At 37.8% G+C, this 16,893-nt stretch overlaps 1 protein-coding gene across 5 annotated transcripts in view; it reads left to right on the top strand.

Annotated features, from left to right (window-relative positions):
- The window catches only part of LOC128688583 (gamma-butyrobetaine dioxygenase), a 75,456-nt gene extending 65,932 nt beyond the window's left edge, over nucleotides 1–9,524 (top strand). For 2 of the 5 annotated variants that reach the window (XM_070084710.1, XM_070084708.1), the window contains exons 11-12: nucleotides 453–550; nucleotides 5,349–9,524. In XM_070084710.1, the coding sequence (XP_069940811.1) occupies nucleotides 453–459 (7 nt within the window). In that variant the 3' untranslated portion in view covers nucleotides 460–550; nucleotides 5,349–9,524. Of the gene's footprint in view, nucleotides 1–452; nucleotides 551–4,818; nucleotides 4,849–5,348 lie in introns of all 5 variants that reach the window. The other 3 variants (XM_053776461.2, XM_053776460.2, XM_070084709.1) reach the window with 2 other exon arrangements.
- Nucleotides 9,525–16,893: the final 7,369 nt, after the last annotated feature.

Below are 16,893 nucleotides of genomic sequence, written 5' to 3'. Positions count from 1 at the left end.
TTCATGAAATAGTAAGAGCCACAAATTTATCATTCACCTATTTACATTGTTAAGCTTCTGTTGATGACAGCATCTCATCAATTACCTTAATTTTTTCCATTGGTTTCTCTGTACAGTACCTTACTCTTTTAAACCTTGGCAGCAGTGCATCAATAATATACATTTTTATGCACAAGTATAGGTTTATAGTAAATATACAATTCAAGTACTTTAGCTTATTTTCATGGGAAAATGTTAAGCCCTTTCAGTGTGCAGTACTATTGTTTCTTCTCAGTATATAGGTGTGGATGAAAGCGCAATGAATAAATACCTTAGTTGTAAATTATCATTTTTCCCACGTGCAGTATTTAATGATTAAATGTATATCCCTGATGCACAGCCAGCCATTAAAATATTGATTAAGTTTTTGTATCCCCTTAGTAACAGTGAGTATATTTTTCCATGTGTTTCAGAAAGTGAAGTGCGTAGTGCCCAGTCATGACGCTACTCCCCAAGGCCTCGCCAGTGGCAAGATATCACCCATTTTATCATCTCATATTAATTTTACATGGTAATGACTTTAAAATGGAACATACAACAATTAAAACAGAAAAAAATATGTGAACATTTATATAAAAGTTCATAAGAACAGTTAAGAAAAATATGATCTTTTATAATGTTTCCATTTTTTAGTATTTACCATTAAGCAAACTTAAGGCCATATCTACTTAATATATTGTATATTGTTAAAGCAAGTAAAATCACAGTAAATATATATTTTTTTCCCCATACTGAGGCAGGGTGCCCCCCCCCCCACACAAAAAAAACTTTAACCATCACTCACTCCATCGCTGTTTTGCCAGGGGGGCACTGATACTACAGTTCAAAACTGCAAATATTCCCACCCCTTCAGAGTGCAGGCACTGTATGTGTGTGTACCTATATATACAGTAAACCATGGAATTAATGAAGGAAAAAAGGCGAGTGGTTTGTTGAGGTAAGATAAGATAAGATTTCGTTCGGATTTTTAACCCCGGAGGGTTAGCCACCCAGGATAACCCAAGTCAGTGCGTCATTGAGGACTGTAACTTATTTCCATTGGGGTCCTTAATCTTCGTCCCCCAGGATGCGACCCACACCAGTCAACTAACACCCAGGTACCTATTTGCTGCTAGGTGAACAGGACAACAGGTGTAAGGAAACGTGTCGAAATGTTTCCACCCGCTGGGAATCAAACCCGGGCCCTCCGTGTGTGAAGCGGGAGCTTTAGCCACCAGGCCACTGGGCCTGGTGGCCCGGTGGGTGTGAAGCTTGGGCTGTAAATGCTGCATTGAGGAGGTGGTTGGAGGCAGTGGAGATATCCTGTCTAAGAGCAGTGTGTGGTGTAAATATTATGCAGAGAATTCGTAGTGGGGAAATTAGGTGGTGGTTTTGAGTTAATAAAAGTATTAGTCAGAGGGCTGAAGAGGGGCTGTGGTTTGGTCATTTAAAGAGATTGGAACAAAGTAGAATGACTTGGAGAGCTTATAAATCTGTAGGGGAAGGAAGGCAGGTAGGGGTCATCCCCAAAAAGGAGGGAGGAGGTAAAGGAGGTTTTGTGGACGAAGGGCTTGGACTTTCAGCAAGCATGCACGAGTGTGTTAGATAGGAGTGAATGTAGACGAATGGTTTTTGGGGCCTGACGAGTTGGAGTGCCAGCAGGGTAATATTTTGTGAAGAGTCAGGGAAACCAGTTAGCCAGACTTGAGTCCTGGAAATGGGAAGTACAATGTCTGCACTTTAAAGGAGGGGTTTGGGATATTGGCAATTTGGAGGGACGTCTAAGCTGTCATATCCGAGCGCCTCTTCAAAGACAGTGATTATGTATGAATGATTTTATTTATTTATTTAATAATTTGAACATACAGAGGTACAAAAAAATACAGGTAAGAGCAGCATGCCAAAGCCACTTGTATGCATAGCATTATGGGCAGGTGAAAGTGTTGAATGATTATGAAAGTTTTTTTTTTTTTTCTTTTTTTTTGGGTCACCCTGCTTCGGTAGGAAGTGGCTGACGTGTTAAAAAATGTTCATCTTCCTTTCATCAGCAAATAAGGTTAAAAAGATTTAAATAAAAGGAGGTAGTTAGGGTAAGATATAAGCGACTATTGGTAGAAAGATAGGCTAATGAAAGTATAGGTAATGAGGGGGTTCAAGAGGTGAAGGATAGTTTTAAAAATAGTGTTAGAATGTGTGGCACAAGTTCGTGGATATAGGATTTGTGCAAGAGGGAAGAAAAGCAATTGGTGGAATGATGAGGTAAAAGGAGCAGTAAGGGAGAAAAGGTTTGCACATGAGAGGTTTTTATAAAGCAGAAGTGATACAAGGTGGAGTATAAGGAGAGTATAAGAAAGGTTAAGATTGGTGAGAGTATAAAAGGAAAGTATATGAGAGAGGGTGGTGTTAGCAAATTTTGCTGAGAATAAGAAAGTTTTTGAGATTAAGAGGTTGAGGAAAGCCAAGGGAATGAATGGATTTGACAGTTAAAACAAAAGAGGGGAGTCAGTAGAGGGGAGTTGGAGGTACTGGGAGGATGGCAGGAATATTTTGAAGAACTGATAAATGTTGATGCATTGGCCAGGGAGATGTAATATCCTTTAGGAGTGAGGCAGAGTCAGATGCAAGTGTGGGGAGGTGCATGAGTCAGTAGGTAAAATGAAAGAGGGTAAAACAGAAGGGATTTATAGATCATGAGAGAAATGTTAAAAGCAGGAGATATAGTTTTGGAGTAGTTTGTAGTTTCGTTCAAATAAATGCATGAAAGAGGGGAAGGTGCCCAGGGACTGGCTGAGAGTAGGCATAGTTCCTTTGTATAAAGGGAAGAGGGATAAAATAGCATTAAAATTATAGGGGGAATAAACCTATCAAGTATACCAGGTTAAGTATATGGTAGGGTTATTATAGAAAGAATTAAGGGTAAAATGGAGGGTAGGATTGTAGATGAACAAGGAAGCTTTAGAGAGGGTAGGGGATGTGTAGATCAAGTGTATACATTGAAGCATATAAGGGAACAATATTTACATAAAGATAGGGAAGCGTTGGTTGGTTTCATGAATTTAGAAAAGGCATGATAGGGTGGATAGAGTAGCAATGTGGCAGATGTTGCAAGTGTATGGTATAGGTGACAGGTTACTGAATGCTATTAAGAGCTTTTATGAGGATAGTGAGGTTCAGGTTAAGGTATGTAGGAGAGAGGGAGATTACTTTCCAGTGAAAGTAGTCCTTAGGGATGAGTGATGTCACCATGGTTGTGTAACATTTATAGATGGGGTTGTAAAAGAAGCGAATGCTAGGATGTTGGGGAGAAGACTAAGATTAAAAATGAGGAATCTAATACAAAAATGGGAGTTGTCACAGTTACCTTTTTTTTGCTGATGACACTATGCATTTTGGAGATTCCGAAGAGAAGTTGCAAAGGTTAGTGGACAAATTTTGTAGGGTGTGTAAAGGAAGTTGAAAGTGAACGTAGGAAACAGCAGATGATGAGGGGGTAACAAATAAATTAGGTAATGACAAATTGGAGGAAGTGAATGTGTTCAGATATTTGGGAGTGGACTTGTCAGAGGATGGGTAAATGAAGGACGAGGTGAACCTTAGAATTAATGAAGGGAAAAAGGTAAATGGTGTACTGAGGAGTCTGGAGACAAAGAACATTATCCATGTTGGCAAAGAGGGAAATATATGAGAATATAATAGTACCAGCACTCTTACATGGATGTGAAGCTTGGGTTGTTAATGTTGCAGTGAAGAGGTTGGAGGCAGTGGAGATGTCGTTTCTGAGGGTAATGTGTGGTGTAAACATTATGCAGAGAATTCGTAGTTTGGAAATTAAGAGGTGCAGAGTTACTAAAAGTATTATCCAGAGTGTTAAAGAGGGCTTGGTGAAGTGGTTTGGACATTTAGAGAGGATGGAGCAAAATAGAGGATGACATGGAGGGTGTGTAAAGCTGTTGTGGGGGGAAGGCAGGATAGGGGTCACCTTTGGAAAGTATGGAAGGGGTAAAAGAGGTTTTGCATGCAAGGGGCTTGGACATCCATCAGGCATGTGCGAGCATGATAGGAATGGAGGCAAGTAGTTTTTAGGGACGTGACAAGCTGTTGGAGTTTGAGAAAGGTAACATTTTTTTAAAGGGATTCAGGGAAAACAGTTGGCCAGACTCGAGTCCTGGAGGTGGAAAGTACAGTGTCTGTGCTCTAAAGGAGGGATGGGGATGTTTGCAGTTTGCAAAGGCATCTGAACTGCAGTATCTATGCACCTTTGGCAAGACTGATGGAGTGAATGATAGTGAAAATGTTTCTTTTTCAGGTCACCCTACCTCAGGTGATAGGCATACATAGTATATAATAAATATATATATATATATCTTCAGTCGAGGCAAGTATTCATGGTGAATATAATAATTTATCCTGATATAATTTTGTAATTCATACACGTGTAGTAGGTATGACCCGAGACCATTCCATTATTTTTACTCTGGTATTTGTCTTGAATCGTACTGCAACTCTATAAAACTACGTATATATAAAGATGAAATTCACTTTGATTAAAATTAAAAAAGTGAAATAAAATCGATGCATTTTTTCATATGAATTTAACTAAAAATTCAACCACACTGATAATGCTGAACTTTTCTAAGCATTCAGTAAAATGCAGTTTTCATACTAGCTCCCTGAAGATAATAACTTTGGTAGTGGCTCTTACATGATCACATTGAAAGTTATTCCCCAGGATATTAGCAGAAGCAACATTTATTCCATAAATTTTAAGAATCAGACACTCCATCCCCAGTTTCTTTTCAGGTACATTAACCATCAAAATACTATGAGAAGGTAAGTGTATTGTTAGGTTAAATTTGAACTCCCATTTGTAAAGGTGCAGTGTGCTTTATTTTTATATATTGGTATTATAAATTATAAAAGATGTTTGAAATGCATTTTTATAGCAATGTGATAATAAGCAGTATTTTGCCTTTTGTGTAATTGTTTGAATTGTCTTTACAGAATAATGTCAAAAGCAACCTTGCACTGAGCATTATAATTAACCTAGACTATTGAATTGAAATTCTTGCCACTACAGTAACTCAGAATTATTTCCATAAAGTACAGTTTAATATTTTGCGCAGATTTTGTAATTATCATTTTGACAAATAATTCACAAAAGGCAAAGGATTGCATGCTTGAATATTTGTTCATCTCCCACAGCCATCTACATCATTATTCACAAACCATTACAGCTTTTTCCAGCTTCCATTTCTTCAAGATTTCTTGACAGCTGGGTTCACGTTTTCATTTGATGACATCTGGTAATTAAATTTTCCTTTTCCCCATAGATTCAGCTATACAGTGTGATGTGATGAAGGACGAGGACCATAACCTGAGGCATAACCACAAAGTCATGTTGGGTTTCAGTGGCACTCGGTAGATTCAGTCTTGAAGGGGTCTTGCTGCAGGTAAATGTCATAGTCTTAAAAAAAATATTAAGTAACCAAGTTTGGTGAAAAATGCGATAAGCACTTTTTATTTCATTGCACGTATGTTACTCAAGAATGAGACGGCCATTTCCTCAATGAAGATTCCCAAATGTTGCACAAGTGTCTCATTTTTGAAGTTGATGGTTTTCTAAAGCATTTCCATCACATAAGTGTTACTGTCTGTAATTACTCATAATCTTGAACACAACTCGGCCTACAAAATTTTTAGATGGCAAAAATGATTTTTGTCATGAAATAAATTTTTTAATTTATTTAATTTTAGAATAATATACAAGTTATATCAGTATTTCAGAAAGATACTGTTAAAGTATTATGTAATTTTTATCTTCTCTGTGCTTTTATTACATGAATTTTTACATATACCTACCACATGATACATTTTCTTAACATGCTGAAAAATTCATCCTGTGATATCAAAATAAAAACTATTTTTTCTAAAATGTTCTCAAGAATTAGATAATAAAGTTCTCTCATTTACAATAATAATGTCTGGGAAAGATTAATATGAATTATATATTCCATTTATATCGATTCATTCTTGTGAGAAATTATAGCCATATGCTAACTAATTTATGTTTGTTTCTAAAATCTACAGTAGCCCACTGTATGTTGTGCTTTTTTTTCTTCTTTAGGCAGAGTTGCATAAACAAATGAAACTGCCCTTAAAGTAATCTTTTCAAAATTTAGAGATTGAATGCAATCAAAACATAATTCAAGCTAATTTTTGTGTTATTTAACATTATTGAAACTCGTTACATTTACATTTTTTCAACAATAAAATTGCGCACTGCTTGTTTGGCAAAATGATAGTTACTTTATAAGCTAAGATTGCTTGCTCTGTCTTAAAAGCACAACTTATTTATCATAGTTAATGTATTATGCTGTAGTCATTTTATCTCTCATATTTTGTTCTGTTGAATAATGTCATAATAATCATGATGAAGTTTCTACCACTAATTTGTATACTTTGTTTAAGGTTGAATTTAGATAGATAAAAATATCCCATAGTGTATCAGTTCATTACAGCAACATCACTAAATTATTATTGCTATTATATTTAAGTGTGCTTTCTGTACTTAGTTGTGGGCATATGTATATAACGGCATTGTAATACAAGTAAAAAGTACACTGCACTCACTTCCAAACTTTGTACAATACAGTAGTCTCTCAAATAACATGTGGGTTACAGTCCTGAAAATTGGCATTAACCAAAGTGAAGAACATATGGTAAAAATAGGATTACATTCCTTGAAATACAAAAAAACAGTATGCATACATGAATTCAGTTGTTTTATCTCCTGTTGGTGAATTACTACTGTCAGAGGGTGTGTTATCCTACGATCTACTGTAATTGAATAGATTAAAAGGTAATTTATACCAAAATGTCTAATGCAAAATCTCATTTTTTTATACTGTATTACAGATAATTTTAATATATTTTAACCTAGCGTGATGCAGACATTACAGTAGATGCCTAACTTATGATCATCTGACCTACAGTCATTAGCACTGATGATCATGGCCCTTTAATCAATTAATTACTTATGAAGGTTGATTTAAAGATACAAGCATTGTATTTAGAAAAGAAATTACTGTATTTCCTTGAACAGTGCAGGGATTAGGGGCACAGACCCCCCCCGTGCAGTCGAAAATCTGCACATAACTTTTGGGGAGTCAGAAGTTAACTACTAATAGCCTACTGCTGGCTGGAAGCCTTACCAATAATATAAACTGCCGGTTAACACACATTTTGTATATGTATTGCATACCGTATTCTTACAATAAAGTAAACTAGAGAAAAGAATGTTATTAATAAAGTCATAAGGAAGAGAAAATTCATTTACAGTACTGTACTGTATTAATCAGTACCTTAAGTTTATTGTCTGTTTACAAGACGAATCATCTGACAGTACCTATATCAACATTGTCTTGTACAACACTAGACATCAAAAATGAAAAACAATGTAAATAAGAAATTCATATTTATTTATATTTTAGTATTGCACCTTTATGTTTATTTACATTTCTCTTGACTGTGAGTGGAACACTACGATCTGTAATAACAGTATATTATATTGCTTTTTTAAGTTTGTTTACATTTCTCTCGATTGCAAACGGAGCCTGTATGATCTGTAATTGTGTGCGTAAGTTTTGATAAATTTTAATTATGTAATAGATTTGTGTATATTTTATGTAGCAAATGACTAAAATAGACTAGTATCTACATTACTATGTAGATACTGTAAAATATAACTTTTAATTTTTCAGTTGCAAATCTCCAAAAAATTTTGTTCAAGGGTCAACTTTATTTAACCCTTAAACTGTCCAAATGTAGATCTATGTTTACGTGTGTAGCTCTCAGACATTTATTTTCTCTATTTGAAAGCACGTAAAAAAAAAAGTATATCTACATTCGGAGTGGTACACACATGAACGTAGATCTACATCTGGACAGTTTAAAGGTTAAAAAAAAAAAAAAACTTATCAAAGGAATTCATACTATGTATATGTTCATTTTAGACATGGAGAGTTCATGTTTGTTTGATAAGATTAGTCAAGAAGTGTAGGTAAAAAAAAAATTAAGACTGTTCAGGCTGAATTATAACTATTAGCTATAATGGACTAGTAGGGGACTGTCCAAGTGTCCATTAAAGTACTAAGTTACTCTATTGTTCACTTTATATATAGTACTGTACACACAATTTACATATATACTGCAATAAACATTGAAAATGAGAGTTAAAAGCACACTTAAATCAGTGGGTTTTGACCATAATTTTAAAAGTCTATTTTATCAGGATCTGTTACATCTAGGGTATACTACATATACTTTTTCTTGGCTTTTACCAAATGCGCTGATAGTTTATGTTCATTTTATGCATGTGTGGACAGCTAATGTTTGGTAGAGATTGGTGAAGACCTATAGATTTGAAAATTACTGTACAGTTTTATTAAGGGTGAATTATATTAAGTTTCTCAGTTTTTATTAAATGCATTGATATTTTGTATATTTGCTTTATGCATGAGAGGAGAGCTTGTGTTTGGTAGAGATTTAAAGTTATATATGTTGAGGGGTGGCAAGCAATTTTGCCTGTTTTCAGGGCTGAGGCTCAGATTAACTTACTCCACCAAATTCTCTTCCTACTATTAAACCTGGGCACACATTAGCCTTAACCATTACCTACCCACAGGCACTAAATGCTGTACAGTATTTTCAGCATAACAATAAGCAAATGTAAGAAAAGATATGTAAAAAGCATTGTCATTCATTGAGGGAGCAGGAGACAATTGCTGTTGCTGCTGCCTGTGTAGTGTTTTCAAACAAAATTAAAAATGGGAAAGAGTGGAGAGGAAGATAAGAGAAGGCACCTAGCAAAAATTAATGTCAAAAGTAATATCCCACCCTAGTAAGTTTGTTGACGAGATAAAAAATTATGCTGGTCTTGCAACTCAGTGGGATGTCTTAGGATTTCCTAAGACTATTGGCTGCATCTTCAGTGCCTTCTAGGCTTGTGGGGTGTACAGTTTTTTTTTTTTTGTCTGTCATACTCCTGCACCATGTGGTCTTGAGGGCTGACTTTTGGATATTTCTGGCTATTAACTAATTATCAAAAACAAGCCCTAAACCTTATTGATGAATTACGCCCGATTTCACAAGGCAGGCAATCAAACAAAGGGAGTAGACGCCACCAGTGGATGTGCATTCAGTGAGAATCTGGTAGATTCCTTGAAGACAGCATTAATGACAATCCCACACCAACTGTGTCCAGGGAAGCCTCGAAAAATTTCCCCATTAATATTAAACTATAATAGTGTACGTACCTGGAATTGCTGTCTTATTTTCCTGCATCTTTCACAGTGTGGTCCAAGGTTTTTAGGCAAGACTGCTTCTTGCCACACTTTGAGGTATGTTTAGTTCCTTCATGCCTGAAGTACCTTTTTAGGATGACTGGCTAGGATATTTCCCAGACTTGACTTGGGCTGTGATAGAGATTACTGTGGGAAGAATGTCAGCCACTCCCATGGCTTTAGGAAACCATCCATGTCATGGGAAAATTTACCCCATTAAACACTGAAGAATGTGTTAATCGCTTCCTAGACAATTGAAGGCTGTCCTACAGGGCACGGGATGGTGCTGGAGTGCATAGTATAGGGTGTACTAGAGCACATATCACTTTCTAGTGATCACTTTCAGATCACTTTCTAGTTGTAGCTACACTGAGAGTAAAAGGTAGATGGGATACAAGGAGAATAGAAGCATCAGGGAAGAGAGAGGTGAAGGTTTATAAACTAAAAGAGGAGGCAGTTAGGGTAAGATATAAACAGCTATTGGAGGATAGATGGGCTAATGAGAGCATAGGCAATGGGGTCGAAGAGGTATGGGGTAGGTTTAAAAATGTAGTGTTAGAGTGTTCAGCAGAAGTTTGTGGTTACAGGAAAGTGGGTGCAGGAGGGAAGAGGAGCGATTGGTGGAATGATGATGTAAAGAGAGTAGTAAGGGAGAAAAAGTTAGCATATGAGAAGTTTTTACAAAGTAGAAGTGATGCAAGGAGGGAAGAGTATATGGAGAAAAAGAGAGAGGTTAAGAGAGTGGTGAAGCAATGTAAAAAGAGAGCAAATGAGAGAGTGGGTGAGATGTTATCAACAAATTTTGTTGAAAATAAGAAAAAGTTTTGGAGTGAGATTAACAAGTTAAGAAAGCCTAGAGAACAAATTGATTTGTCAGTTAAAAATAGGAGAGGAGAGTTATTAAATGGAGAGTTAGAGGTATTGGGAAGATGGAAGGAATATTTTGAGGAATTGTTAAATGTTGATGAAGATAGGGAAGCTGTGATTTCGTGTATAGGGCAAGGAGGAATAACATCTTGTAGGAGTGAGGAAGAGCCAGTTGTGAGTGTGGGGGAAGTTCGTGAGGCAGTAGGTAAAATGAAAGGGGGTAAGGCAGCCGGGATTGATGGGATAAAGATAGAAATGTTAAAAGCAGGTGGGGATATAGTTTTGGAGTGGTTGGTGCAATTATTTAATAAATGTATGGAAGAGGGTAAGGTACCTAGGGATTGGCAGAGAGCATGCATAGTTCCTTTGTATAAAGGCAAAGGGGATAAAAGAGAGTGCAAAAATTATAGGGGGATAAGTCTGTTGAGTGTACCTGGTAAAGTGTATGGTAGAGTTATAATTGAAAGAATTAAGAGTAAGACGGAGAATAGGATAGCAGATGAACAAGGAGGCTTTAGGAAAGGTAGGGGGTGTGTGGACCAGGTGTTTACAGTGAAACATATAAGTGAACAGTATTTAGATAAGGCTAAAGAGGTCTTTGTGGCATTTATGGATTTGGAAAAGGCGTATGACAGGGTGGATAGGGGGGCAATGTGGCAGATGTTGCAAGTGTATGGTGTAGGAGGTAGGTTACTGAAAGCAGTGAAGAGTTTTTACGAGGATAGTGAGGCTCAAGTTAGAGTATGTAGGAAAGAGGGAAATTTTTTCCCAGTAAAAGTAGGCCTTAGACAAGGATGTGTGATGTCACCGTGGTTGTTTAATATATTTATAGATGGGGTTGTAAGAGAAGTAAATGCGAGGGTCTTGGCAAGAGGCGTGGAGTTAAAAGATAAAGAATCACACACAAAGTGGGAGTTGTCACAGCTGCTCTTTGCTGATGACACTGTGCTCTTGGGAGATTCTGAAGAGAAGTTGCAGAGATTGGTGGATGAATTTGGTAGGGTGTGCAAAAGAAGAAAATTAAAGGTGAATACAGGAAAGAGTAAGGTTATGAGGATAACAAAAAGATTAGGTGATGAAAGATTGAATATCAGATTGGAGGGAGAGAGTATGGAGGAGGTGAACGTATTCAGATATTTGGGAGTGGACGTGTCAGCGGATGGGTCTATGAAAGATGAGGTGAATCATAGAATTGATGAGGGAAAAAGAGTGAGTGGTGCACTTAGGAGTCTGTGGAGACAAAGAACTTTGTCCTTGGAGGCAAAGAGGGGAATGTATGAGAGTATAGTTTTACCAACGCTCTTATATGGGTGTGAAGCGTGGGTGATGAATGTTGCAGCGAGGAGAAGGCTGGAGGCAGTGGAGATGTCATGTCTGAGGGCAATGTGTGGTGTGAATATAATGCAGAGAATTCGTAGTTTGGAAGTTAGGAGGAGGTGCGGGATTACCAAAACTGTTGTCCAGAGGGCTGAGGAAGGGTTGTTGAGGTGGTTCGGACATGTAGAGAGAATGGAGCGAAACAGAATGACTTCAAGAGTGTATCAGTCTGTAGTGGAAGGAAGGCGGGGTAGGGGTCGGCCTAGGAAGGGTTGGAGGGAGGGGGTAAAGGAGGTTTTGTGTGCGAGGGGCTTGGACTTCCAGCAGGCATGCGTGAGCGTGTTTGATAGGAGTGAATGGAGACAAATGGTTTTTAATACTTGACGTGCTGTTGGAGTGTGAGCAAAGTAACATTTATGAAGGGATTCAGGGAAACCGGCAGGCCGGACTTGAGTTCTGGAGATGGGAAGTACAGTGCCTGCACTCTGAAGGAGGGGTGTTAATGTTGCAGTTTAAAAACTGTAGTGTAAAGCACCCTTCTGGCAAGACAGTGATGGAGTGAATGATGGTGAAAGTTTTTCTTTTTCGGGCCACCCTGCCTTGGTGGGAATCGGCCGGTGTGATAATAATAATAAAAAAATAGAGCACATTACACTGGAGATAGAGTACAGTGGGAAGAGGGTATAATGTCTTAGTGGGGTACAGTAATTATTATTATAATAATCAAAAAGAAGTGCTCAGGGGTACAGTAAGAGGGTGGAATATGGTGTTTGGGTGGATAGGAAGTGTGGGTGGGGGGCATGTGATGGATAAACATAGTGATATGTCAAATACATTGGAAGGAGGAGTGAGGTAAAGCAAGAGGGAATGAGAAGGTGGGGGAAGAAATGAGAAGAGAAGTGACTTTTGAATAGTATATGTTTTTTGATTTCTTAGTAAAAAAAAAAAAAAAAATTTTTTACTTAGTTATGATATAATATGTATAGCGCAGGAATACATATTCGATCATTACAAGTGTGTCTAGGAAGCTAGGTTCAGAGTTCCATACAGTTGATTTATGAAGACTTTTTTTGGGAATGCATTAAGCTGTAACTGGGCAAAGACTGGGTTCAGTTTTGAAAGGCAACAGATGCTAAACTGAACTGGAAGATGTGAAAATGTGAACACTGCATTACGAGTCGCAGTATCTTTTAGGTGTTGTACATTTTAAACTGAACATAAATTCAGGCTGACTTTGGATAAGCTCAATGGAATTGTTATAAGAAGTCATAATCACAAATGCATATTACATTGAAAGTTCAAAATCCATGTGGGGTCACTTTAACAAACCCACATTTATTACTGCTGCATAAAGCTACAATATGCAATAATATACTGTACTAAATAAATCTAGAGAAGGTAGATCATGTTTAATTATGGTACAAAATCAAACATTTGTTTACCATGCTTATTCACACGAATATATCTCGATACACATGAAATATAAGAATTTTTAATTGTTTAACCTACTTGACTTATTAGGCTCAGAATGTGTACTAGGATTTTAAAAATTATAATTTACTGTAGAATATTTTGTTAGAATTTAAAAAAATAAACTCAAATTGAGTATTTTTATATGTTGTAATACGTATTTATAATCAGATGCTATAATATATGGATTATGTTTGAATGTGAATAAAAGTAAAACTAAGTAAAATAAGTTTTATTTTCATAACAAAAATGTTTACAAAGATTGCATTATTGTTTGGGTAGGTGTCTATTATTTTTTATTAGGTGTATTATTTATTAGGTGTCGCGTAGCTCGATTGCTAGTGCACTCAGCTCACACACTGTGATTCAAGGTTCAATTGCCCGGTATGGCAGGAAACCTTAGGATGTATTTCCTCAAGGCACTTGCTGTTCATGTTCACCCATCAGTAAAATGGGTACCTGGGTGTTAGGTGACTGGTGTGGGTCGCATCCTGGGACAAAATTGACCTAATTTGTGGGAAATGCTCTACATAAGGGGTTTTCTACATAGTACATATGTCACTGATGTCAGCTAGGCCTGTATACCTTGTACATGTACATTTATTATTATTATTATAATCAAAAAGAAGTGCTAAGCCACAAGGGCATGTACATGTAGAATTTTTTTTTTTTTTTTTTTTTTTTTTTTTTTTTTTTTTTATTAACACATCTGTTTCGCACCAAGGTAGGGTGGCCCAAAAAAGAAAAACTTTCACCGTCATTCACTCCATCACTCTCTTGCCAGAGGCGTGCTTACCCTCCAATTATAAAACTGCAACATTAACACCCTTCCTTCAGAGTGCAGGCACTCTACTTCCCATCTCCAGGACTCGAGTCCGGCCTGCTGGTTTCCCTGAATCAATTCATAAATATTACTCGGCTCACACTCCAACATCACAGAGTCCTAAAAACCATTTGTCTCCATTCGCTCCTATCTAGCATGCTCATGCATGCTTTCTGGAAGTCCAAGCCCCTCGCACACAAAACTACCTTTACCCCCTCCCTTTAACCTTTCCTAGTTCGACCTCTACCCTGCCTTCCCTCCACTTCAGAGTTATACACTCTCAAAGTAATTCCATTTCCTTCCACCCTCTCTACATGTCCGAACCTCTTCAACAACCCCTCCTCAGCCCTCTGGATAATAGTTTTGGGAATCCTGCACCTCCTAATTTTCAAACAAAGAATTCTCTGCATTATATTCACACCACACAGTGCCCTCGGACACGATATCTCCACTGGCTCCAGCCTCCTTGTTGTAACATTCACCACCCATGCTTTGCACCCATATAAGAGTGTTGGTATAATTATACGTTCATACATTTTCCTCTTTGCTTCCATGGACAAAGTTTTTTTTGTCTCCACAGACTCCTCAGTGCACCACTCGCCTTTTTTTCCCTCGTCACTTCTATGATTCACCTCATCTTTCATAGACCCATCTGCTGACACGTCCACTCCTAAATATCTAAATACAGTGGACCCTCAACCAGCGATGGCATCGATTAACGATAAATCTGACTAGCAATACATTTTAACTCAAAAATTTTGCCTCGACTAGCGCTTAAAAACCTGACCAATGCTATTCGTTCCGTTCAAGACGCGTCCACTTTGGCCTGAGCGCGCCCCACTTGTCCCATGGGTGCCAAGCAGGACGTACATTACTCAGGAGGAAAAGGCACTCCCAGGACATAAGCCTATGAAAGACAGGCTTACTCTGTTGATGTGTGCCAATGCTAGTGGTGATTGCAAAGTGAAGCCCTTATTGGTGTATCACTCTGAAACTCCCAGAGTGTTCAGGAAAAACAATGTCGTCAAGGCTAATTTGTGTGTGCTGTGGGGGGCAAACAGTAAGGTATGGGTCACTAGAGACTTTTTCTATGACTTTTTACACCATGCATTTGCCCCCAATGTGAAAAGTTACCTAATTGAAAAGAAATTAGACCTTAAGTGCCTCCTGGTATTAGATAATGCTCCTGGTCATCCTTCAGACTTGGCAGAGCAACTTTCTAGGGACATGAGCTTCATTAAGGTGAAGTTTTTGCCTCCTAATACCACTCCTCTCCTGCAGCCCATGGACCAGCAGGTCATTTCCAACTTCAAGAAACTGTACACAAAAGCTATGTTTGAAAGGTGCTTTGTAGTGACCTCAGAAACTCAACTGACTCTTAAGAGAGTTTTGGAAAGATCACTTTACCATCCTCAATTGTGTAAACATTATAGGTAAGGCTTGGGAGGAAGTGACTAAGAGGACCTTGAACTCTGCTTGGAAAAAACTGTGGCCAGAATGTGTAGACAAAAGGGATTTTGAACAGTTTGAGGCTAACCCTGAGAATCCTATGCCAGTTGAGGAATCAATTGTGGCATTGGGGAAGTCCTTGGGGTTGGAGGTTAGTGGGGAGGATGTGGAAGAGTTGGTGGTGGAGGACAATGAAGAACTAACCACTTATGAGCTGCTAGATCATCTTGAACAGCAAGAGGGCAGACCTGAGGAAATTGCTTCGGAGGAGGGGATAGAGAAATTGAAGAAGTTGCCTACTTCTAAGATTAAGGAAATGTGTGCAAAGTGGCTTGAAGTGCAAACCTTTATTGATGAAAATCACCCTGACAGCTACTGCAAGCCGTGTTGGCAACCTGTACACTGACAATGTTGTGAACCACTTTAGGAAAGTCATAAAGGAACGAGAGGTACAGGTATCTATGGACAGACATGTTGTGCAACAGAAGTCCAGTGACTCTGAAGCTGGTCCTAGTGGCATTAAAAGAACAAGGGAACTAACCCCAGAAAAAGACTTGCTACCTCAAGTGCTAATGGAAGGGGATTCCCCTTCTAAATACTAAGAAGATCAATGCTCTCCCCTCCTCCCATCCCATCAATCATCACCAGATCTTCAATAAAGGTAAGTGTCATGTAACTGTGCATGTCTTCTTCAGTTTGTGTGTATTAAAATTAATATTTCATGTGGTAAAAATTTTTTTTTCAATACTCTGGGGTGTCTTGCACGGATTAATTTGATTTCCATTATTTCTTATGGGGAAAATTAACTTGACTAACGATTATTTCGATTAACGATGAGCTCTCAGGAACGGATTAATATCGCTGGTTGAGGGTCCACTGTACATTCAACTCCTCCATACTCTCTCCCTCCAATCTGATATCCAATCTTTTGTTACTTATTTTTTTTATCACCACTTTACTCTTTCCTATACAGTGGACCCCTGGTTTATCGTAATTAATCTGCTCCAGAGAGAGCGACTAAACCCAAATCTGACTATTTCCGAATTCATTTTTCCCATAAGAAATAATGTAAATCCAATTAATCCGTTCCAGACACCCAAAAGTATTAAAAATTATTTTTTTATAGATTATATGTAGATTTACATACAGAAAATAATGAGAAATCGAGTATAAAACAATAATATCACACTTACCTTTATTGAAGAGTCTTGTTGGTGTATGGAAGATGGGAGGAGGGGAGAGGGTTAGGGTGATGTTCCTCCACAAATGTTTGCACCTCACTCCACTTTGCACAAATGCCCTTAATCTTTGAAGAAGGCACCTTCTTCCCTCTCTTTCTCCTCTGAAGCAATTTCCTCAGCTGGTGTACATAAGAACATAAGAAAGCAGGAACACTGCAGCAAGCCTGTTGGCCCATACTAGGCAGGTCTTTCACAAACCATCCCACTAACAGAATCGTATTTGCCCAACCCAATTTTCAATGCTTCCCAAGCAATAAGTTTGGAGGGATATGTTGTGTATCTTTATACGTATATGCTTCTAAACTGTTGTGTTCTGAGCACCTCTGCAAAAACAGTGATAATGTGTGAGGTGAAAGTGTTGAATGAT

This window comes from Cherax quadricarinatus, chromosome 13 (assembly GCF_038502225.1).
Source record: "Cherax quadricarinatus isolate ZL_2023a chromosome 13, ASM3850222v1, whole genome shotgun sequence".
In the NCBI taxonomy this organism is placed as follows: domain Eukaryota; kingdom Metazoa; phylum Arthropoda; class Malacostraca; order Decapoda; family Parastacidae; genus Cherax; species Cherax quadricarinatus.
This window is presented reverse-complemented; position numbering and strand designations above follow the sequence as displayed.